This window comes from Staurois parvus, unplaced genomic scaffold (assembly GCF_062004578.1).
Source record: "Staurois parvus isolate SC_StPar_1 unplaced genomic scaffold, SC_StPar_1.0 ptg000525l, whole genome shotgun sequence".
Classification (NCBI taxonomy): domain Eukaryota; kingdom Metazoa; phylum Chordata; class Amphibia; order Anura; family Ranidae; genus Staurois; species Staurois parvus.
In genome coordinates, this window is record NW_028318321.1 from 9,239,794 (window position 1) to 9,265,203 (window position 25,410).

General features: G+C 41.3%; 1 protein-coding gene across 2 annotated transcripts in view; it reads left to right on the forward strand.

The window, feature by feature from the left end:
- LGI1 (leucine rich glioma inactivated 1) overlaps positions 1 to 25,410 on the forward strand; it is a 64,779-nt gene that overhangs the window by 18,229 nt on the left and 21,140 nt on the right. Inside the window, exon 3 of one of the 2 annotated variants that reach the window (XM_089690319.1) lies at positions 22,348 to 22,419. The exons of the other annotated variant lie outside the window; for it this stretch is intronic. Coding sequence (XP_089546445.1) covers positions 22,348 to 22,419 — 72 coding nt within the window. The remainder of the gene's footprint in view (positions 1 to 22,347; positions 22,420 to 25,410) is intronic. 2 annotated transcript variants of the gene reach the window in all.

The window sequence follows — 25,410 nt, forward strand, 5'->3', positions numbered from 1 at the left end:
TGCAGCCCCCCAATACTAATCTGAGTCCAATCCAGCGATGTGCACAAGAGCAGAAGCTTTCCCAGGTCTCTGCCTCCTCACTGGCTGAGAAACCGTCAGTGAGGAGGGAACAAGGGGGTGAGGCTGAGCTGCACTCTGTGTGTGGCACAACAGCTTGCGCTTGGCTACTCAGTGGGGGGAAGGGGGCTGGAGTCCAGCGAGGACCCCGAGAAGAGGAGAATCGGAGCTGCTCTGTGCAAAACCATTGCACAAAGCAAGGAAGTATGACATGTTTGTTATTTTAAAGGAAAAAAAATCAGAACCTATACAATCACTTTAAAGTGGTTGTAAAGGCTGAAGGTTTTTACCTTAATGCAATCTATGCATTAAGATAAAAAACCCTTTTATTGTCCCTCGGATACTTACCTAAGCCTGATCTTGATCCAGCGCTGTTTCCCATAGCAACGGCACTGCTATCTTTCCTGCTTCTGTCAATCAGATCCAGTGATGAGGGGGGGGGGGGGGGCTGAGCCGCATTGTGTGTTTCTATAAATACACAAAACCTGGCTTGGGATCAAACCTGCATGTGTGCCACCATAGGAAGCAGCTTCCTATGGTGGCGCACGGAGAAGAGGAGGACCCAGGAGCGGGACCTGAGAAGAGAACAATTGGTGATGCTCTGTGTAAAACTTTACAATCATTTTAAGGCAAAAATCCAGATTAAGGGCCCTTTCACATGGGCGGACTGTTCCGGTGCTCCTATCCGTTTTTCAGGCAGACATGATTGGACCACCCGTTGTTCTCTATGGGGAGGCAGATGCAAATGGACATGTGTCTGCTTACACCAGCATGCTTCCGATTTGCCCATCCTCATTACCTGCTCAGCCGATGAGGGAAGAGGAAGGCAGCGCAAGCAGAGAGAGTGATCAGAACTTCAGGCAGAGCTCACCCCCCCCCCCCATGTCCTTAATGTCAGGTGACAAGTAACCCCATCTTAATTACAATTACTGTGTATAGTATATCCAGTAAATAAATTAACCAAAATATTTATCATTTTATGAAATAAAGATAAAAATGTCATCACATCAAAGCGAGCAGTCCATCAATGTCCATCCACCATAGCAAATAACCACCATAATTAATAAACATGCACATACTTAAAAGATGCTACAAATATTTCTAGTCCTGTACTCTAATGCTTGCTTTCATCAATCCCTAGAACATGTCCAGTGGTCACACGCACTCACCAGATGGGTAGAACCTTTATTTAAAAGAGGGTACATAAGAAAAAGGAAGGCTCATCACATGGAGAAGTTTCACTTTATTAAAACAAAAGTAGAAGCATTGCACAGAATAAAAGTGCTTTATCCAGCATTTAAGCATAAACTGCATACAGACTTTCTGGGACACTGCACTACCAATACTCCTCCCGTCCTCCCAAACATTATGAGCTTATCTTTCTCCTATGTAGCTCCTGGGTTCACCAAGAGATTTCAAGTGAGGATCCATATCTGCAGCTGGGTTAATTTATTCCAGTGGTCTCCAAACTGTGGCCCGTGGGCCGAATGTGGCCCTTTGCTTGCCTCTATCTGGCCATCGGGGGCACCATTTCTTCCACTAGCACCAGCCATGGGGCATTTTTCCTTCCACTGACACCAATGATGGGGTACAATTCCTCCTACTGATATAAACAATTAGGTACTATTCCTTCAACTAATACCAAGTATGGAGCACTATTGCTCCCCCTGACACCAAGGATGGGGCACTATTTCTCCTCTCGTGACCAATGATGGGGCACTATTCCTTCCCCTTCCACCAATGATGGGGCACTATTCCTCCCACTGTCACCAATGATGGGGCACTAGTGATCCCACTGACACCAATGATGGGGCACTAGTCCTCCCTCTAATACCAATGATGAGGCACTATTCATCCAACTAATATCAATGATGGGACACTATTCCTCCCATTGATACCAATGATGGGGCAATATTCCTCCCACTAATACCAATGACTTGACACTATTCCTCCTTCCACTGACTACAAGCACTATGTCATCTTTTTTTACTCCTACTGACACTAGGACATTTTCTACACTCACTGGGCCCTCCGGCCCTCCTAAAGTCTGAAGGACAGTAAACCAGCTCTTTGTTTAGTAAGTTTGGAGACCCCTGATTTATTCAAATGCACTTTAGACTTTCTTTTAAATAAAGGGTCTACCAATCTGGTGAGTGCATGTGGTCACTCTGGGTGTTCTCAGGATTACTGTGAGCAAGCACTAGTGCACAGGAAGACTAGGATTACATGTAACATCGTTTAAGCATTGGTACTATCAATTATTTAACACTGATTGAACTGCTTCTGAGCTGCCCTATAGCACAAATACTGCTACAGGGTGGCACGGGTGCGCAATATCACGTATATATACATAATTTTGCAGTTCCGGGTAAGGGGCACACCTTATCCACGCCGCCATTCACTGCCTTAGCTGCCAATCACCAGGTCTGGGTCAGTGATTACTTGCCGGAACCCGGTGATTGCCGAGTATCTCCAACGGTGGAGAGACCTGTGCATAAACAACACAGATCTCTCCCCTGTCAGCTCCTGCACACTGCTTTGTATGGCTCTGCCATTACTAGTAAAAAAAAAAAATTCCAGTATATATACCGCCATTTGTAGATGCTATAACTTTCATGTAAACCAATTAATTTATACATATTGGGATTTCTTTTAGCAAAGAAATGTAGCAGAATACATTTATGATGAAATTAGATTTTTTACTGGACATGTTTAATGGCAAAAAGTCAAAAATATTGTTTTTTTTGTTTATAGCGCAAAAAATTAAAAACGCACAGGCAAACCACAGAAAGAAAGCTCTATTTGTGGGGAAAAAGAACGTAAATTTCATTTAGGTGCAGCGTTGCATGACCACGCAATTGTCAGTTGAAACAATGCAGCACCAAATCGCAAAAAATGGCCTGGTCAGGAAGGGGGGTAAATTGGTTAATGTGGTTTTTTATTGTTGTGGATGGACATTTACGGACTGCACATTTTGAATTAATTACATTTTTTTTTTATCTATGACTTGTTGATCAAATGGTAAATAGTTTTATTAATTTATTGATTGGATATAAGCAGTAATTGTGATTAAATAGGGATTACCTGGCACTTGACATTGAGGACACGGGGGGGCAAGCACTGCTATTGATGTTACTATATATATCTTGCATATACAGTATCTTGCATATCTTATCTATTACATCCTGGGCAAAGCAGGTAACCATTTATACATACAGGTGAAACTTGAAAAATTAGAATACTGTGCAAAAGTTCATTTATTTCAGTAATACAACTTAAAAGGTGAAACTAATATATGAGATACACTCATTGCATGCAAAGCAAGATAGTTCAAGCTGTGATTTGTCATAATTGTGATGATTATGGCTATCAGCTCATGAAAACCCCAAATCCACAATCTCAGAAAATTAGAATATTACACGCAATCAATAAAACAAGGATTGTACATAGAACAATATCAGACCTCTGAAAAGTATAAGCATGCATATGTACTCAGTACTTGGTTTGGGCCCCTTTTGCAGCAATTACTGCCTCAATGCGGCGTGGCATGGAAGCTATCAGCCTGTGGCACTGCTGAGGTGTTATGGAAGACCAGGATGCTTCAATAGCGGCCTTCAGCTCGTCTGCATTGTTCGGTCTCATGTCTCTCATCTTTCTCTTGGCAATGCCCCATAGATTCTCTATGGGGTTCATGTCAGGCGAGTTTGCTGGCCAATCAAGCACAGTAATCCCACGGTCATTGAACCAGGTTTTGGTGCTTTTGGAAGTGTGGACAGGTGCCAAGTCCTGCTGGAAAATGAAGTCAGCATCCCCATAAAGCTCGTCTGCGGAAGGAAACATGAAGTGCTCCAAAATCTCCTGGTAGACAGCTGCGTTGACCCTGGACTTAATGAAGCACAGTGGACCAACACCAGCAGATGACAGGGCTCCCCAAATCAACACAGACTGTGGAAACTTCACACTGGACTTCAAGCATCTTACAGTGTGTGCCTCTCCATTCTTCCTCCATACTCTGGGTCCTTGGTTTCCAAATGAGATGCAAAAGTTGCTCTCACCAGAAAAGAGGACTTTGAACCACTGAGCAACACACCAGGTCTGTTTTTGTTTAGCCCAGGTAAGACGCTTCTGACGTTTGTTGTTCAGGAGTGGCTTGACAAGAGGAATACGACATTTGAAGCCCGTGTCCAGGATCCGTCTGTGTGTGGTGGCTCTTGATGCACTGATTCCAGCCTCAGTCCTCTCCTTGTGAAAGTCCCCAACACTTTTGAATGGCCTTTTCCTGACAATCCTCTCCAGGCTGTGGTCATCCTTGCTGCTTGTGCACCTTTTTCTTCCACACTTTTCCCTTCCACATAACTTTCTATTAATGTGCTTTGATACAGCACTTTGGGAACATCCAACTTCTTTTGCAATTACCTTTTGAGGCTTTCCCTCCTTATGGAGGGTGTCAATGATGGTTTTCTGCACAACTGTCAGTTCAGCAGTCTTTCCCATGATTGTGATTCCTACTGAACCAGACTGAGAGACCATTTAGGCTCAGGAACCCTTTCCTGGTGTTATGGCTTAATTAGCTGATTAGAGTGGGACACTTTGAGCCTAGAATATTGCACCTTTTCACAATATTCTAATTTTCTGAGATTGTGGATTTGGGGTTTTCATGAGCTGTTAGCCATAATCATCACAATTATGACAAATCACAGCGTGAACTATCTTGCTTTGCATGTAATGAGTCTATCTCATATATTAGTTTTACCTTTTAAGTTGCATTACTGAAATAAATGAACTTTTGCACGATATACAGGTGAAACTCAAAAAATTTGAATAAATAAAATCACTTCAAAGATGCAGAACTATCATGTTTTTTTTAGAATTTTCATATGCAGCTGATGACTGGCTGAAGAGAAACTACCACATCTAGAGACGCATTAATGTGGAATGGGGCTCTAGGCAAAGTAGCACTTCAACCCCCTGATACATCCTTTAAATAACAATGATAAGGCCCTTGATTAGCACAGAGCTCCATCTGCATTTGATGTCAGAGAGGATATGCTGTTACACAGTTAATATTTATGTTAATGTACATGAGAATTCATATAGTTTATTCTTTGTACCATTTCCTATGGACATTTCTATAGTTAGTTATGCTGCCATCCAGTGGCCTTATTTGGTAATGCATTTGTTTTATATTACCTTTCTGAGATCTATGACACAGTTCCTTTGTATATAAAGCTCCTCCCTTCTTCTTGAGTTCAGCACTTCCTGTGTCATGGAGGCAGCTAACAGTCCACATGTAACAGGGACACATGTATTCTGCATAGTACGCTACAGAAAGTATCATCTTTTGACTGCATAATACTGGAAACCATTCATTCTGCTGTATCCTGTTGTCACATGTACAGAATAAAGCAACTTCTGGATGAACACAGTATTGGTGAGTTCAAGCTATCTGATAAGGATTGCCCACAGTGATTATATCTGCTTATACAGGCTAGGCAGAGAGGTCTCACAAGGGATAAATCGCTATCACAACAATCTGAGTCAGAATAGAGGAAGACGGTGGCACACGACCTGGGCTGCAGCAGCCAAAGAGCAGATCACAGCAGGACAACCCTGGATTTGCTGAATGTGTCAATTCAGAATTACCCAACAAACCAGATAAGAGGGATAAAAGAAAATTATTACAGGGAGACGCTCCTCCTTAAATGCAGGTGCACAGTTTTAACCAATTGTGCTATCCCTCTAGTTTACTACAGGAACATGACGGTTGTAGCTGGGCCCCCTGTACATCCACCAGGCCCTAGGTTTCTGCATAGATTGTGTTGTGGATAATCCAGCTCCACTCACACCATTCACAGTCAAAGTATGTCAGGAGTTTTCCACGGAATGTTCAAAAACCCTTTTAAAAAAACCAGCAGTAATTAAAAAATAACCAGAGGGGACTTTCCAACACTTCTGAAAAAGTCTTCACGGGTTCTTCTGTTTGGTAGTAGTCTCCCATTTATTTTAGCTAGCCATGAGGAACCATATATGCAGTTTTTTTGCAGATGTTTCCATATTTTCTGACTTGCATGTAACCTTGCGCACATGTGTTGTATCTGCAGGTTGCACAGACTTTGTTTCTGCCAAACAGTAGCATATTACGTATCCTTGATTATTATGTCTTCTGGCTATTGTCATAAACAGCTTAAACTGTCATCACATATGCTGAAAATGGTGGAACAGTATTAACTGAACATAAGTATATTGGAAAAAAAAATCTGGTTTATTTTATTTTACTCACATTTTCTGTTCTGTGGTTAATTAGATGCTAGCAGTCACCTCAACAGCTAATAATAGTACTTTAATTCACACGTGAGAAGAGCTTATTCCTACTGAATGAGAAGGTTTTTTCAGGCATTTTTAAAGCTTGTGCAGCTGTTTTTGTATGTGAATCAAGCTTCAGGAATATGTTTCCTAGGCTGGGCAAGGGGAGGAGAGCAATTCTAGAGAAGGATAGGAGTTTTTCAGGAGTAACAAAATCGTAAACTCATGTGTTTTGTGTTTACAAGCACACCACTTGAAGTCTATGGGGGTAAAAATGACTGAATACTCCAAGAAAAATCCACTGTACTTATTTGAGCATAGGGTGGGTGAGCATATAAATGTGAACAGAGGCAATTAGAAAGAATGGGATTCCACATGTTGAGCATAGTCAGGTATTGGGAAACATGCTGAGAAATGTGAATGGAGCAAAAGCAGCTCCAGTTAAACATGCAAGCTATGGCATTTAAAGGATAAGTTCACCTTTTTATAAATGCACATTTTTTTGCAGGTTTCTGGAGCCTGTAAAGCATTGCACCAGCGATCAGCAGATTGCTAGTGCCATGCAGGTCTTCTGCAGACCTGTCAGTGTATCTGTTTGCCTGTACACCTTGTATGGGCAAACAGATACTGATTGACAGGAAGACTCAATGAAATATCATGGCGCTCCACAATGCCTTGGTAGTTCATTGAGAACTACAAGCCAACAGCCGCAAAAGCCGCTGGAACTTGTAGTGCTCTCATTCATAGACTACTGTGAATGAATGACGCAGCTGCTAGTGACAGCTAGCGGGAGGGAGAAGATCCCCCTTATCTATCACAACGGGGGGGGGGTGCATATGACTATGGGTGTAACATGTTACGAAAGGTGAACTTATCCTTGAACGCGTAATTCTGGTCCAGCTGTTAAGTAGAATTAAAAAATATAAATGTGATCTTTTCACCTACCAGTATGTGGGGTATGGGTGAGGCATGGTGCGACGGCAGTGAACACTAAAATCGGTGCACTCAGAATCTGGTGCAGCTATGCATGGTAGCCAATCAGCTTCTAACTTCAGTTTGTTGAGTTAAGCTTTAACAATAAAACCTAGCAGCTCATTCTATGCAGAGTTGCACCAGCTTTTTCACTCTCCAGTTTTTAGTAAATAACCACCTCTGAGTTCAGTTGCAATTAACAAACTTGTATTGAAAGAATGGCTCAAAGATAGAAACAGCCCAGCGAGAAGGCTCCTGGCTGGGAACATTCACAGTTATGTGCCAAAAATGTAGTGCGGAGCAGGTTTGGATGCAACAACTGTATCTGTCTCCGAGGGTGGAATGTGGCCTGGCCAGTCTGAGCCCAATGGGGGAGGATTCCTAGGAAGGATAGCATGTCCCTTTGCTGTCCCTACTTGTTTGGAACCTTTCTCTACCTTTGTTTACTTTCCCTGACAGACAAGTAACATGTCCCTACCCTGTCCACTAGCAAAATGCGTGCCAAGCTCGGGAGCCAGGGTCTTAAATAGACTCTTCCTGGCCCAAGATGGCCACCAGAGTCAAATGGGGTGGCAGCATCCAACTGGATCATTTCCCCAGTGACCAGGAAACTGTAGAGGAATACCTTGCACTTGACTTCCTCTCCCTCTGCAGTGCTGCTGCAGTTGAGCGCCACCTGCAGTAGAGAAAAGAGAATGTACCTGCCTACACATATTTTTCAAAATATTAAATTGCTAACCTTTGCGACACTTCCTGTCTTTTCTTATTCACTGGGTTGTAAGATTATCTTCATCCTGCTGAGGTCCTCCCTGGTTTCTCCTTCTGTATGCCTGCTAAATATTTCCCCTCATCATCTTTCAGCATTTAAAGCCATGCTGACAGCATTGTGCAATGTATCAGAGCCCTGCTGTGGGAAGATAATATAAATACAGACTTTTTCAAGTTAAATTAGGAGTACTTTAAATAGATGTAATAATTTATATTGTATATATAAGGCTGTGTTGTCCTATTTTATTTATTTTATTTATTTATTTATCGAGTTTATATAGCGCCAAAGGGTTTGCTCAGCGCTGTACAATAGAGGGGGGACAATACATGAAACAGTACAGTAACATCAAACAGCACACAAGGGGTAAGAGGGCCCTACTCTTTCGAGCTTACAATCTAGGAGGGAGGGGGTAGAGGTACAGGAGGAAATGGCTGTGGGGGATGGAGTGGAAGGAGGAGGGAAGGGCAGCGGCTGTTAGGTGAGGGTGGGGTAGGCTTCCCTGAAGAGGTGGGTTTTCAGGGAGCGCCTGAAGGTGAGGAGGGAAGGTGACAGTCTGATGGGTTGGGGTAGTGAGTTCCAGAGGATGGGGGAGGACCTGGAGAAGTCTTGCAGTCGTGCGTGGGAGGAGGAGACCAGGGAGCAAGATAGAAGGAGGTCCTGTGAAGAGCGAAGGGTACGGGTAGGGTGGTATCTGGGAATCAGGTCGGTGAGGTAGTTAGGGGCAGTGTTGTGAATGGCTTTATAGGTCAGAGTGAGCAGTTTGAATTTAATGCGTTGGGCAATGGGGAGCCAGTGGAGGGAGAGGCAGAGGGGGGTGGCAGAGGTGGAGCGGCTGGTGAGGTGGATGAGTCTGGCAGCTGAGTTCAGGATGGTCTGAAGCGGGGTGAGTTTGCACTGGGGTAGGCCGGTGAGGAGGGAGTTGCAGTAGTCAAGGCGTGAGATAATCAGGGAGTGAACGAGTAGTTTAGTGGTGTCTGGGGTAAGGAAGGAGCGTATCTTGGAGATGTTCCGGAGGTGGAGCCTGCATGAGTTTGTGAGAGATTTGATATGAGGTTGAAAGGAAAGGTTTGAGTCCAGAATGACGCCAAGGACCTTGGCTTGCGGGGCGGGATTGATGGTGGTGTTGTTGGTAGTGATGGAAAGGATGGGGGGGGGGGCACGGGAAGGGGGAAAGACGAGAAGCTCGGTTTTGGAGAGGTTGAGTTTGAGGAAATGGAGCGACATCCAGTCAGAGATGTCGTTTAGGAGGTGAGTGATGCGGGCGGAGAATGTGGGGGTGAGGTGAGGGGTGGATAGGTAGATTTGAGTATCATCAGCATAGAGGTGGTAGTTGAAGCCGTGGGAGTGTATGAGTTTGCCAAGGGAGGAGGTGTAGATGGAGAAGAGAAGGGGTCCAAGGACAGAGCCCTGGGGGACCCCAACAGAGAGGGGGAGGGAAGAGGAGGTGGCGCCGTTGTAGCAAACGCTGAAGGAGCGTTGGGATAGGTAGGAGGAGAACCAGGAGAGAGCGGTGTCTCTGATGCCAAGGGAGAGTAGTTTATTAAGGAGGAGGGGGTGGTCGACTGTGTCAAAGGCCGCAGAGAGGTCTAGGAGAAGGAGGACAGAGTAGTCGCCTTTGGCTTTGGCGGTTAGTAGATCGTTGGTGATTTTGAGGAGGGCAGTTTCGGTGGAGTGTAGGGGACGGAAGCCGGACTGTAGTGGGTCAAGGAGGTTGTTGTCAGTTAGGTGGGCGCTTAGGCGATCGTAGACCAAGCGCTCAAGGAGCTTGGACGTGAGTGGCAGTAGGGAAATTGGTCTGAGGTTGTTGAGGTCAGTGGAGTCCAGGGAGGGCTTTTTGAGTATGGGGGTGATGTGCGCATGTTTTAGGGGGGAGGGGAAGACGCCAGTAGCGAGGGAGAGATTGAAGATGTGGGTAAGGGAGCGGATGAGGGAAGAGGGGGGTGACCGGAGGAGTTGAGAGGGGATAGGGTCCAGGGGGCAGGTAGTGAGGCGGGCTTCTGAGAAGACTCTGGTGACTTCCTCAGTGGTAGTAGGGCTGAAGGAGTGCAGTGATGGGGGGGTTACGGTAGGCAGGGCCTTGGGTGTGGTGGGGGGCAGTGCCGTTGCAAGGTCAGAGGAGGGGAGAGATGAGAGGGTGATGGAAGGGGGGAGGCTAGATGGGGAGGTAGACTGCAAGTTGACTATGTCCTTGCGGATTGCGTCAATCTTGCTATGGAGATGAGTGGCAATCTCGTGGGCGGTAAGTGAGGTACTGAGTGGAGGAGGGGGGGGAGAGAGCAGGGAGTTGAAGGTGGAGAAGAGTCGGCGAGGGCAGTTAGAGAGGGTGTTGATCAGGTCAACGAAGTAGGCCTGCTTGGCGGCGTGGAGGGAGGAGGTATTTTCCCTGGACATTTGCTTAAACTGACCCAAAGGACCTATCTTACCCACAAAATGTCTTAAATATTTATCCTGGCATCCACTATATGCACCTGGCATCCCTTGCTAAGTCCCTCTAGTTGCTGATATTTTCTTCGTCTGCTTGGCCCTGAATCAGAACCTGCTAACCGTGTGCCAGTAATTCAGCAAAAGGAATTTCTGTATGTATTTCTGTGCTGTGCTACCTGTGTTATGGGATGTCCATAAAATAGTGGGGTTGATTTACTAAAACTGGAGAGCGCAAAATCTGGTGCAGCTGTTCATGGTAGCCAATCAGCTTCTAACTTCAGCATGTTCAATTAAGCCTTACAAAAAAAACCTGGAAGCTGATTGGTTTCTATGCCGAGCTGCACCAGATTTTGCATTCTCCAGTTTTAGTAAATCAACTTGAGTGTATTGCAGTGTATTCCTACTCAGGTCTCAAGTAGTGTAGAGAGAATTGTTACCTTTTGGTGGCACTGCCAGCAGTGGTGGCTGAAGGTCAGCTCTTAACTCAAGAACTAGAAATATAAAAGGAAAGCAGCAGAACCAGAATAAAAAGTCCAAATGTATTTATTTATTTTTTATAATCTTGTTTTATAAAAGGACAGCATGCTTTAGAAGTTAAAAAGACTCCCTTTGTCATGGCTTGACAGTGTGGTTACGGAAGATGTACTGGACTTATATAATAGGATGGATCCTGTTGGGTATAAGTATGATCCCTCCAGATGCTGATTGTGCAGCTGCGATAGACCCCTCAGGATCTGTCTTATTATACAGGTCCAGTACACCTTCCTAAACTCTATCAAGCCCTGATCAAGGGGGTCATTTAAGCCCCCAAAATGTGTTAAATTTTTATGATAAATAAGTCTAAACAAAATGAAATCTACTCTTTGTAAACTTTGGTTGTGGCACTTTTATCTTTTAACATTTAGTACCAAGAGCTAGTCATTTTCAAGTCACTTTTTCCTTTGCACACAGGAAGCTGATTCTTTCATATTTACATCAGGTACTGAAAGCTTAGGTAGACTGTCAGCACAGGCCTGCATTCTACAGCGCCACTCCAGAAAGTGCTGAAATGGCATCAACATTTGGGCCCATGAAGCCCGGCTGCTAATGTGTGACCGCATTATATTTTTGCACAGAATAATGCAGCATTTATCTTCTCCATGCAGCTGATCATTTAACTTGTTATCTGCTGTGTAAGCCTCTAATGGGCTATAATAATTTAAATAAGGTGACTTTATAATCCATTTTATGAAAAAATGATATCTCAAGTGCTGAATGGAACATTCAAAGTTTCTTTTTTCAAATGAGATATAAAGGGGCCTCAGTATAAAAAACATTGTGGCCTTTAGTTACAGTTATTCTGAGCAAACTGTCTGAATTTCCATACTGACTTGCCATTTGTGATGGATCGCCTGGCACCCCACTTGAGTGCCTCCATCAGAAAACTGCTTCCTTGCCGCTGGGACACAGGACCAAGGTATTATAGCTGGGGATTGCACCCAAGAACTAGACGACACTAGCTTAAGTCCAACTGGAACTCTTTTATTGAACAGAAATACAGTTTTTATACACTTCAGAAATAGGGCCAGTCCCAAATCCAAAAGTGAGGTCAAGTTGACACAAGACTTATCCCATCATGTAGGAACCTCCAGGAGGACTATCCTACAGACAGAAACAATAGGTAACAAAGACACAATAAACACATCACACCTTAATAAACAGATTACAGTACTCAGCATCAGGTTGTTTTAAGTTGATTATATTAACATCTGCTCTGAATCTCTGAGTCTAAGGTGGAGAAACAAAAAGCCAAATCTAACACATTCCACGCAAAACCCCCAAAGTGGACTGGAAATAATTATTGGCACCCTCAATTTAATAATTGTTAGCACATCCCTTGATAATAATGACTGAAATCATTCACTTCTTGTAACCATCAATGAGTTTCTTACACTTCTCTACTAGAATTTTGGACCACTCTTCTTTCACCAACTGCTCCAGGTCTCTCAGATCGGAAGGGTTCCTTTTCCCAACTGTTGTTTTGAGATCCCTCCACAGGCATTCTATGGGATTGAGATCTGGACTCATTGCTGGCCAGTTCATTATTCTCCATCTCTTTCTCTGAAACCATTTCTGGGTGCTTTTTGTCATTTGGGTCATTGTCCTGCTGTAAGACCCATGACCTCTGATGGAGACCCAACTTTCTGACACTGGGCCCTACATTGCACCCCAGAATCCTTTGGCAGTCTTCAGATTTCATAATGCCATGCACATGGTCAAGGCATGTAGTGTGTGAAGCAGCAAAGCAACCCAAAAACATCAGTGAACCTCCACCATGTCTGACTGTAGGGACTGTACTCTTTTCTTTAAAGGCCTCATTTCTTTTTCTGAAAACAGTAGAATGATGGGCTTTGCCAAAAAGCTGTACTTTTTTCATCTGTCCGCAGAACATTGTCCCAGAAGGATTTTGGCTTCCTTGGGTACGTTTTGGCAAACTAAAAAAAAAAAAAATGTACAGAAGCACCTCTAAATGCAGACTGTAAGCAGTTTTATTCCAGAAGAGTGTGTATTATCAACTCATGTGTAAAAAGTTAAAGGCAGGCACATAGTAAGATCTGTCACTGGTGAAGCAGTAAAGATCCCTCACGCTGGCTGCGTCCTGTGCTGTTCGGTACACTGCTGGTATCACTACAGGAGGTGGCTGAGTAAGGATGAGGATCAGGAAGGAGGGCTGGAACACGTGCAACACGACGTAGAGTTTGATGACGTCACCAAGCATATTGCAACATGTGTTTCTGAGCATGCACACTGAGAATAACCTGTCAGGTGCGCTCCTTTGTCAAGCTATGTGAAACAAATCTATAGTGCCCCTTATAAAGAGAGCTGATTGGTGGTGAAAGATGGGAACATATTATGGGGCAATTAGTTGCAGAGGAAAAAAAAGAAGTATAGTGCTGTCTAGTGGTGGGCAGGGGAAATTATGTATAAATGCAAAGCATAAAAACAGTGATAAAAACATACGGAATATCTAAAAGCAATAGTAGGTAATAAAACATGACCATTATGTGGTAAGAATTGTCATAATGATACATAAAAAATACCATAAGAAAATTTTTGGATTTGGAAGGATATACAGCAATAAAACATAAGTGTGTATATGCCTAATTAAGCTAAAATGGAGCAGATTATTGAATGGGAGACATGAAAAGGCTTGTATTATAAGAATAATTCATGATATACCGGTATATGGAAAGTATGTATTGTCCAATATGGAAAGGAGTATGATATATTATATATGTGGGAGCTTCCTGGGATGGCTGATCGGGTGATTATTTCAGTATATATAGAAATGGCACATCATAGGTGATCATTCTGTAATATAATATCTATTAGGTGCATATAGTATATGGAGTTTTTAATGTTTCAACCAGTATGTTATCGGATGTCAGCCGCAGACCTGGATCAACATCTTGAAAGCATATTGGGTTAGAGGTACATCATATTATCAGGAGACTGAAAAAAAAACATTTTTAAAAATTGCATAAAAGTGACTAAATTATTTAACTATGTGTTATACTTACTGAAGAGAAGAGACCACACACTAACAATATATAGTCTAAGCCACCCAACCAGTAATGTAGAGGATCCTGTAAAACAATGAAAAGGGATATGAATAATATGTTGTGATGGAATTCTATTATAGAAGCTATTTCCAATTCTTCATTGAGTCCAGCAGGGGAAAGTGAGTCTAGGGTGTAGATCCAGTATGTCTCCCTTTCACAGAGCCTGTGGAATCGCTCTTCCTCAGGGAGACAAATTGGTATCTATTCTATGACCCAGAAACAAAAAAAATTTGCCCTCAGAAACCTCATGGACAATGATGATCTCATCAAGACAGCTGATGAAGGTTGTGGAATTGTTATCCAGGACAAAAATGACTATCTCACTGAAGCATATAGATTTCTCTGTGATGTATCTACTTACACAAAATTAAGTAAAGATCCCTTACCTTAATACAAAACAGGCCCAACTCATCATAAAAAAAGCCTTGGATAGTGGCATAATCAATATATATGAAGCCTCTTTCCTTAATAGAGAGTTCTATTGAACCCCCTACGTCTACCACTTACCTAAGATACACAAAAATCAAGAAACCCCACAGGCCAACCCATTGCTGCTGCCATGGAGAGCATAACTACTGGTTTCTCCGTCTATATTTTGTCTTGCTCATAATTACTTCAGTTTCAATGGAGACTTTTACCTGCAAATAAAAGGGACAGCCATAGGCGCAAATTTTGCACCATCTTATGCAAACTTGGCCATGTGGTACTGGGAATTCCAGTACATATGACATACCAACCCATTTGCAGCCACTCTAAATGACTTTGGTAGAAACATAGATGACATCATCGTCATCCGGAATAGTCCTTAAAGCATAGTGAACGAGTTCGTACACCACTGTAATGATAACCCCTCTGGACTCTCATTCATCTATGTCCAAAGTACAGACAAACTCACCTTCCTTGATCTCGAAGTAATGAGAGTATTATCATCCAAGCAAAAAGTATACTAAACCAGCTGCAGGGAATGCCTTTTTACACTTCAAAAGCTGTCACTATCCCAAATGAACCCAAAATGTCCCATTAGGACATTTCTGCTGCTTACAACAGAATTGACAGTGGACTATATAGCATTAAGCTCCCCCTTAAAAAAGAAGTACATAGAGAAGGGATATGCAGAATCCTTAACAAATCAAGCCTACATGTCCTATCTAAATTAGAAACTCAAAAAAATAAATAAAGATGCAGGTACCTTTGACAACTCCATCTGTTTTACCACCAGGTTCCATAACCAATATCGGAAAATGGAAAACATTTTAAAAAAAACACTGGAATATTCTCTTGAATGACCCACACCTTAAACCCATCCTCCCAGCGAGACCACATACAGAAGGGTTCCTAACTTTCACACTAAAATTGCTCCTAGTAAATGAAAATCCAAAACTACACCTCTGCCTTCAAAACTCTGTTTAATTCCACTTAATGGTATGTATCAATGCAAAAAAACATTGTGTAAGACATCTTTTGTAAAACATGGCAAAAAAGAGTTTGATACAAAAGGAAAGACCTACAAAGTGGGAGTATTTTGCAGTTGCTCCTCTGAATTTGTTATATATTGTCTAATCTGTCCCTGCAAACTTCTTTATGTAGGCCAAGCCATACGTACCCTTAGGAAGCGATTTGGAGAATATCGCTATTTAGTAGAAGAAGGGAAAGATAAACACAGTATCCCTCGTCACTTTGCGGAATTCTACCAAAAGTCCACAGTAGGCCTGGAAGTCTGGGTCATAGAATAGATACCAATTTGTCTCCCTGAGGCTGAGCGATTCCACAGGCTCTGAGAAAGGGAGACATACTGGATCTACACCCTAGACTCACTTTCCCCTGCTGGACTCAATGAAGAATTGGAAATAGCTGCTATAATAGAATTCCATCACAACATATTAATCATATCCCTTTTCATTGTTTTACAGGATACTGTTTGGGTGGCTTGTAGTCTATACATTGTTAGTGGGGGGTCTCTTCAGTAAGTATGACACATAGTTTAATAAATTAGTCATTTTTATATAATCTTTTTAAATGTTTTTTCTGTCTCCTGATAACACAATGTACCTCTAACCCAATATGCTTTAGAGATATCGAGCCAGGTCAGCGGCTGACATCCGATACCATACTGGTTGAAACATCAAAAACTCCATATACTGTACAGTGCTTTGAAAAATTATTCATACCCCTTGAAATTTTCCACATTTTGTCTAGTTACAACCAAAAATGTCAATGTATTTTATGTGATAGACTAACACTAAGTGCCACATAATTGTGAAGTGGAAAGAAAATGAGAAATGGTCTTAAAAATTTTTGTGTGGCGTGCATTTGTATTCAGCCCCCCTGAGTCAATACTTTGTAGAACCACCTTTCATTGCATTTACAGCTGAAAGTCTTTTTGGGTATGTCTCTACCAGCTTTCTACATATTGAGTGACATTTTTGCCAATTCTTCTTTGCAAAATAGCTCAAGCTCTGTCAGATTGGATGAAGAGCATCTGTGAACAGCGATTTTCAAGCCTTGCCACAGATTCTCATTTGGATTTAGGTCTGCACTTTGACTGGGCCATTCTAACACATGCATATTATTTGATCTAAACCATTCCATTGTAGCTCTGGCTGTATGTTTAGGGTCATTGTCCTGCTGGAAGGTGATCCTCCACCCCAATCTCAAGTCTTTTGCAGACTCTAACAGGTTTTCTTCTAAGATTGCCCTGTATTTGGCTCCATCCATCTTCCCATCAACTCTGACCAGCTTCCCTGTCCCTGCTGAAGAAAAGCATTCCCACAACATGATGCTGCCACCACCATGTTTCACAGTGGAGATTGTGTTTAGGATTTAGGTTTTTGGTTGTAACATGACAAAATGTGGAAAATTTCAAGGGGTATAAATAATTTTTCAAGGCACTGTATGCAACTAATAGATATTATATTACAGGATGATCACCTATGATGTGCCATTTTTATATATACACACTTAATCACCTAATATGCCATCCCAGGAAGCTCCCACAGATATACCATAATTCTTTCCATATTGGCCAATATCTACTTTCCATATATATCATGAATTATTTTAATTCCTCTTATAATACAAGCCTTTTATATTCTTCAATTCAATAATCCCCTTCATTTTAGCTTAATTAGGCATATACACATTTATATGCTTTATTGCTGTATATCTTTCCAAATAATCCAATAATTCTCTTAGGCTATATTTGATGTATCATTATGAAAATTCTTTTATTTCTTATATACTGTATTATTATGATAATTCCCCATATGTCTTTAAGAGACACATTCAAAGATTTTTGTATAAGTGTATTAGAATGTTACCACATAATGTTCATGTTTTATTACCTACTATTGCTTTTAGATATTCCGTATGTTTTTATGCTTTGCATTTATACGTAATTTCCCCTGCGCAAAACTAGACAGAAACTGTACTTCTTTTTTTCCCATCTTTCACCACCAATCAGCTCTCTTTATAAGGGGCACTATAGATTTGTTTCACATAGCTTGACAAAGGAGCGCACCTGACAGGTCATTCTCAATGCGCATGCTCGGAAACACATGTCACAATACACTTGGTGAAGTCATCACACCCTACACCGTGTTCCAGTCCTCTTCCCTGATTCATCTCCTTACTCAGTTGGCTCCTGAAGTGAGATGAGCGGGGGACCGAATGGCACAGGACATGGCCAGCGTGAGGGATCTTCCCTACTTCACCAGCGACAGATCTCACTATGTGCCTGCCTTTTACCTTTTACATGTGAGTAGATAATACACACTTTTCTGGAATAAAACTGCTTACAGTCTGCACTTAGAGGCACTTCTGTACTTTTTTTGTCTTTCATGTACTATATGGAGATCGCTTCCACTCCAAGCAGAGGCTTGCCCTAGGCTGCAAACAGCCCTCTTTATTTGGGTGACTCCATTCTACCTTCGGATGGACTCTTATAATACACCTATATGGACTACTAATTTAAGAGTCAGACTTTTTGTGCCTTTATCTCTCTCCCTTTATGAAGTTTTGGCAAACCCCAATCTATGTTTTTGTATCAGCAGTGGGGTCCTCTTGGGTCTCCTACCATGGCATCCCATTTTCATTCATATTGGGATGTATAGTGCAAGCTGACACAGTTGTACCCTGTGCCTGAAGGTCAGCTTGAATTTGTCTGGAAGTTGATCAAGGTTTTTAATCCACCATTTGAACAATCCTTCGTTGTAATCTTTGATCAAGTTTCTCTCTTTTGTCCATGTCCAGGGAGATTAGCTACAGTGCCATGGGCTATAAATTCTTGACAATGTTGCGCTCAGTGAACACAGGAACATTGAGATCTGTTAATTGTTACAGGTGAGTTTAATTAAAAATGACAGGACCATCACAAACTTGGAATGCAATTATTTCTTACAATTTTGAGAAGGTGCCAATAATTTTGTCCAGTCCATTTTTGGGGTTTTGTGTGGAATGTGTCAGATTTGGCTTTATGTTTCTCCACTTTTTTGTGTCATACCAATACAAACAAAAGAAATAAACACGAGAATACCTAAACAATTGTAATTGCAACAATTGTGAAGTGGTGCATTATCTGACAGAAATGCAGGAGTGCCAATATTTTTGGCCATGACCCTATATGCCTTCCCTCCCACTGTGTTCTGTAACACTCCAGAAGTCAGGGGGAAGTAATAATCTAGCAACCTATAAAGCTCTGCACAGCCTCCTCCAATTAAAGTGGTAGAACCACCCAAAAAAGAAACCAAATAATGGGCCCCCTGCAGGTTTAGGTCATAATGTACTAGTATGCACCACATACTAGTTCATTATGGGAAACTTAACTGTACATGGAGCCCTCCAGCGTAGCGCTGTCACTGCTCCCCGGTGCCGCCATCTTCACCCAGTCTTTCTTCTGGGTTCGTGGGCTCCAGAAGTATAAATGGCTGGAGCTGTGATGACGTCACTGCCGTACATGCACGGGAGCCCTCGACTGTGGCACAGAGCTGTGAGGTCTGGCACACTGTACCATCCCTTCAGAGTGCATGCACCAGCAACATCACCAGCTGCATGCTGTGCGAATATAGCCTAAATGGTGCAAGTTTAAGATATATTTACTGTACCTACTTATATATATACCTATTGTACCTTATTATAGGCTTACCTGTAGGTACAACTTACAAAGTGGACTTTGCTTCCACTTTAACCCCTGCTCTTCTGCCTATAGAGGAGCTAAACTGAATTTACGTACACCCTAGAATCCTAGGGAGTGCTACATTTTGAATAGAGTGGTAAGATGTTTGGAATCACTGTCAGGTTTTAATAGCTGTCTGCGTCCTCATTAAGGAGATTTACCTTCTCTATCTGCCCTGGTGCCCACTGAATAAGAGAAAAAACTACATTTTAAGTTGTCTGCCACCATAAAGTAGTTCCGAATCTGTCATACTAATTAGGTAGTACCATAGTGTTGTACATCTGATGGAACAAAATATATATACTTTTAAATGTGTTGCCATTGCCAAGCTACCAGCAGTGAAATATCATTGGTTTTGGAAACTTTTATTTAAATCTGATGCCTTTGAAAAAAGCTGCATAGATATGGAGCTCTGAGCATTGCTTTGTTTGGGGGTGCTGCAGGTTTTCAGTCAACATAGTTGCACCCAGGGTGTTATTTCAGAGGGTCAATTCACTAAACTGCAAATTATATTAGCGGTGTTCCTTTAGTTTTTCCCAACACCATTTTTTGCATCAAAATGTTCAGTCCACAACCATAAATATACTATTTACTGCTGTCCCCAACTGACACCTCAGAGACCCCCCGCAGACCAAGCCTGAGTTCACAGAAACGTGGTTGGGAAACATCAGCCATCATTCAACCTGGAAGAGGAGCACCACCTACAGTGCCTTGAAAAAGTATTCATACCCTTTGAAATTTTCCACTTTTTTCATGTTACAACCAAAAACATAAATGTATTTTATTGGGATTTTATGTGATAGACCAACACAAAGTGGCACACAATTGTGAAGTGGAAGGAAAATGATAAATGGTTTTCAACATTTTTACAAATAAATATCTGAAAAGTTTGGCATGCATTTGTATTCAGCCCCCTTTATACTGATACCCCTAACTAAAATCAAGTAGGACCTATTGCCTTCAGAAGACACCTAATTAGGAAATAGAGTCCATCTGTGTGTAATTTAATCTTAGAATAAATACAGCTGTTCTGTGAAGCCCTCAGAGGTTTGTTAGAGAACATTAGTGAACAAACAGCATCATGAAAGCCAAGGAACACACCAGACAGGTCAGGGATACATTTGTGGAGAAGTTTAAAGCAGGGTTAGGCTATAAAAAAAATATCCCAAGCTTTGAACATCTCACGGAGCACTGTTCAATCCTTCATCTGAGAATGGAAAGAGTATGGCACAACTGCAAACCCACCAAGACATGGCCATCCACCAAAACTGACAGGCTGGGCAAGGAGAGCATTAATTAGAGAAGCAGCCAAGAGGCCCATGGTAACTCTGGAGGAGCTGCAAAAATCCACAGCTCAGGTGGGAGAATTTGTCCACAGGACAACTATTAGTCATGCACTCCACAAATTTGGCCTTTATGAAAGAGTGGCAAGAAGAAAGCCATTGTTGAAAGAAAGTCCTGTTTTTAGTTTGTGAGAAGCCATGTAGGGAACACAGCAAACATCTGGTGCTCTGGTCAGATGAGACCAAGCTTGAACTTTTTGGCCTAAAAGCAAAACGCTATGTGTGGCAGAAAACTAGCACTGCATATCACCCTGAACACACCATGAAACGTGGTGGCAGCATCATGTTGTAGGGATGCTTTTCTTCAACAGGGACAGGGAAGCTGGTCAGAGTTGATAGGAAGATGGATGGAGCCAAATACAGGGCAATCTTAGAAGAAAAACTGTTAGAGTCTGCAAAAGACTTAAGAGGTTCACCTTCCAGCAGGACAATGACCCTAAACATACAGCCAGAATTACAATGGAATGGTTTAGATCAGGGGTGGGCAACTGTGGCCCTCCAGCTCTTGTAGAACTACAAATCCCATGAGGCATTGCAAAACTGACAGTTACAAGCATGACTCCCAAAGGCATAGGCATGATGGGACTTGTAGTTCATCAACAGCTGGAGGGCCGCAGTTGCCCACCCCTGGTTTAGATCAAAACATATTTATGTGTTAGAATGGCCCAGTCAAAGTCCAGACCTAATTCCAATTGAGAATCTGTGGCAAGAAAATTGCTGTTCACAGATGCTCTCCATCCAATCTGACAGAGCTTGAGCTATTTTGCAAAGAATGGGCAAAAATTTCACTATGTAGATGTTCAAAACTGGCAGAGACATGCACAAAAAGATTTGCAGCTGTAATTGCAGCGAAAGGTGGTTCTATGAAGAATTGTAAAGAATACAAATACAAGCCACACTTTTTAAAAACCATGTATCATTTTCCTTCCACTCCACAATTATGTGCCACTTTGTGTTGGTCTATCACATAAAATACATTTACGCTTTTGGTTGTAACATGACAAAATGTGAAAAATTTCAAGGGGTATGGATACCTTTTCAAGGCACTATAGCAGTTCATTGGACTCTCTGTGTGGAACAGAGCTGGATTAAAGGTGAGTATTGCTGTACAAACTGAATTTTTAAGTTTATTACATTCATGGCAATTGATTAAACAGATAGCATGGAATTCTGCATTAATGCCAATCAGGAGCTAGAGATTTTTCAAAGAGCAATCATTTTTGTAAATTGTTTTGTACCTGCAAAAAAAATATGGAACAATAGATAAAACAGCATGCATGTAGCACCTTGCAATAAAAACTTTAAAGAATTGAAAGCACAATTTTTTAAAAGTAAAATGAACAAACAATCCATGGTAATGAAAATCCTGTATTTGTTAGGCTTTGGTTACTGTCTAATAGACTCAGACTCCTTTTATTGAATTGATGGTCAGTATTATGTGGCAGTTAGATATTTGTGATCCCAAAAGCTGTATAGACATGACAAGAGCAATTGCCTCAGTGTGGTCCATTCATTATGTGCTACCCAAGATCCCCCATCATCAGAGATATAACATGTGCTCTAATTCTTGCTTTTAACATGGTCGCCCTACTCTCAATAACACATTTTTTTTTACTATAAACTCCTATTAAATAGATTAATTTCTTCATTCATAAACCAGTCACTTTCTCTTCCTTGTCCTAATTGTTGTGTGTTATACTTATGCAGACTATTCACTTCAAACACTTTTGATGCAATCAGTGATGATGCATTTTCTGGTCTTCCTCACCTAGAGTACTTGTAAGTATGAGCACCGAGCCATTACCATTCTTATAACTCATATATACAGCACTATGTATTTACCAAGACAGCAGCCAGGCTGCTTCCACTGTTCATGTCTTATTCATGGCTGCTTTTTCATTCTTAATGCAGACGATAGAATATGCAGCTAGTAAATCGATCACAGTGGAGATTCAGAATGTTCAGTTAATAGTTGAAATTGAAGATTTTGTTCTTATATGTTCAAATTCTTAACAAAATGGGGTCTCATGCATAAAAACTGCAGAGAAGGAACGTGTCATGCACAGAGCAAATGACATCATCGTAGATGCAGTTTAATGATGTCATCACACTACTCACTGGGGAGTTTCAGCTGTAAGAATGCAATTCACCCATCTATACGTAAAGGTGGGAAAGCATTTTGCACCTACTGCAACATTACATGTTAAGGGTTGGACAGGTTTCCCAGGTGTAACACATACAAACCGCCTCGCCTGGGTTTAACGCTAGCCACAAACAGTCAAAATCACTTTTCATTTTGGGCCAAAGATGAAAACTATTTGAGAAAACACAAAGTAAAACAATATAGCCATTTAAGTTTCTGGAAAAGCATTTTTTTCTTTAAATATTTTCTAGCATACAAATATTAAACAAAAATTTAGGACCACCAGAATGATATTGCATAATGTATTTTATTCAATAAGGTAATATTTTGCCATTTTTAAAAAAAAGAAAATAGCCAGCTGCTCTTCAGACTAACTCAAATGAGAAATTAGCCAACCTGGCAACCTTGGGTTGAGCTTAGTACAAAGACGTGGATTTATGGTACCACATCTTGGCATATGCTTGACTTGCTACCAAAATCTGAGCATGCTTGATGTGCTAATATGTTGACTGTAGGAACAGAGCAATCTAGTGAGACAAATACATATAAAGTAAGGTTGAAGTGCACAGTCTACAGTATATTGACTATGAATGTCAAATATTAAACTTTTAAACAGCTGTCCTTCAATTGCTTTTAGTTTTAATGCTGGGAATCTGGGGCATCCATATATTATTAGTACCATGTGGGCTTCACATAACCCACACTACAATTCCAGAGTTATTGAAATCCTCTCTATAAAAGTATAGAGGTCCGGCTTCCCTCTAGCATAAACAAGGCTTTATTTTCCTTGCAGGCTGGAGTGCAACATTAAGAAAATGAGTGTTACTATGGTTACCACTTTTTCTTTACTACAGTTTCTATACATGAGGTCCATAATGTCCCAGAATTCAGTGCTCTTATTTGAGTTATGTAGTTGATACTGGTGTGTCTTTAATTAAATGCATGCTGCCTTCTTTCCTGCTCCTTGCATGTTCCCCAAGCCTTTTAATGATTCTCTTGTCCCTTTTATACCCATTCAAACCAAAGCTGCTTTTGTATAAAACGAAAAAAAACAAAACAGAACAGGTCATCCAAACATAATGGAGACAGCCGGAATGCCAGAATGCAGTTCTCTAGGAGATACAAACATTGGTTTGGTACTTAGTGCCTCCCTGATGGTTCCAATCTCCGGGAGCTGACAGGCTGACTACTGGTTCAGTTTACAAATTGGCCTCCTCCATTGTGTGTGGGCAAATGATTCATTTTAATCATTGTAACTCATTTATCATCTCTGTAACTCAAAGCATATAAACCTTGATAAAATGTAAATGTTTAAGCTCTGTCAATAAATTAATTTTAAGATTATATAAAGAGATTTAAATGTCACATGTGGGTCGTAGAAGAAGTTGACCAGACTAGGATTTCATCTTTGGTTGGTACAGAATGGGTAAAGGCTACTGATAAGCCCTGAAGGGCATACCCTCTTTGGAACCCTCATGATATGATAGATAAGGGCTTACATTTGGGATTGTAATTTTTTTGTTAGCGTACTCAACAAAGCATAGACAGTGCGTATGACACTACATTTACTGGTGTCTGTTTTCAAGGTGTGTTTGGGGACCTTATAGTCTTAACTGGAACTTTTCTATGACCCTGAGAGTCTTCAGTATCAGATGTCATCCTAAGTAGTTACATATAGTATATAGATCAGTGATTGTATTAACTTTAAAAGTGCAGTTTGTAGTCACAACAAGGATTTGCAATATTTTGCTTTATATTTAATCAGTTTTCACTGAGTGATCTTAAATGTATATTCCCTGTAATACATCTGTATTTTTTGGGAGCTGTCATTATAACTGATAGCAAGCTAGTATAAAATCAAACATTATTTTTACTAAAAATGATATACACAATAAAGCAGATAAGTAAAAGACATAAAGTATAATGAAATCCCGAGGAAAATACTTTTGATTTGTAGAGCACTCTAACTAAAACATGATCACATTATTTTACAGTTCACTTGGTTTTGTTATTGTTTCCCTTTGTTGAGCACATGCTGAAACACTTTGCATGATCTTCTGTGGAGGTGTGCATGCTCCATCAGTTGTTGTCACAGTCTCAGTTCAGTGGGGAGCAGTAAAGGGTGGCAATGCCACAGCTGAACTGATTAAGCATTGTTATCCTAGAAGGAAGTACTTGTGGACATACAGTTCTTTGCTAGAAGGATCACTTGGTATGATTAAAATGAAAACATGAAGCCTAAAATTCTTTTTAAACAATACAGGAATATGAGTAACAGCATATTGGTTTAGGCGTTTGTTTCACTTTACGTCCAGTTTAGACGTAAATTTGTGGAAAGACCTGGGCGTACTAAAATGGCTTACCTGCAATTTGGGGAGAAAACTTAGAAATTCCAAGTATATCTAAACTTTTGAGTCTGTGTCATATCCTGAGGGTTCCGAAGTATGCTTTTCAGCTACTACATTTCAGTTTCCTTCCAAACCTCTAGGAAACAGAAGCAACCACGTAACCACGCTTATCTAAGACAACAGTCATGTTTGTTAATCATTAAGTCTATATATTATTTCAGTCCAAACAGTAGTGATGTGCAAAGTGCAGTAGCCCATAGCAACCAGTCAGGTTTCTAG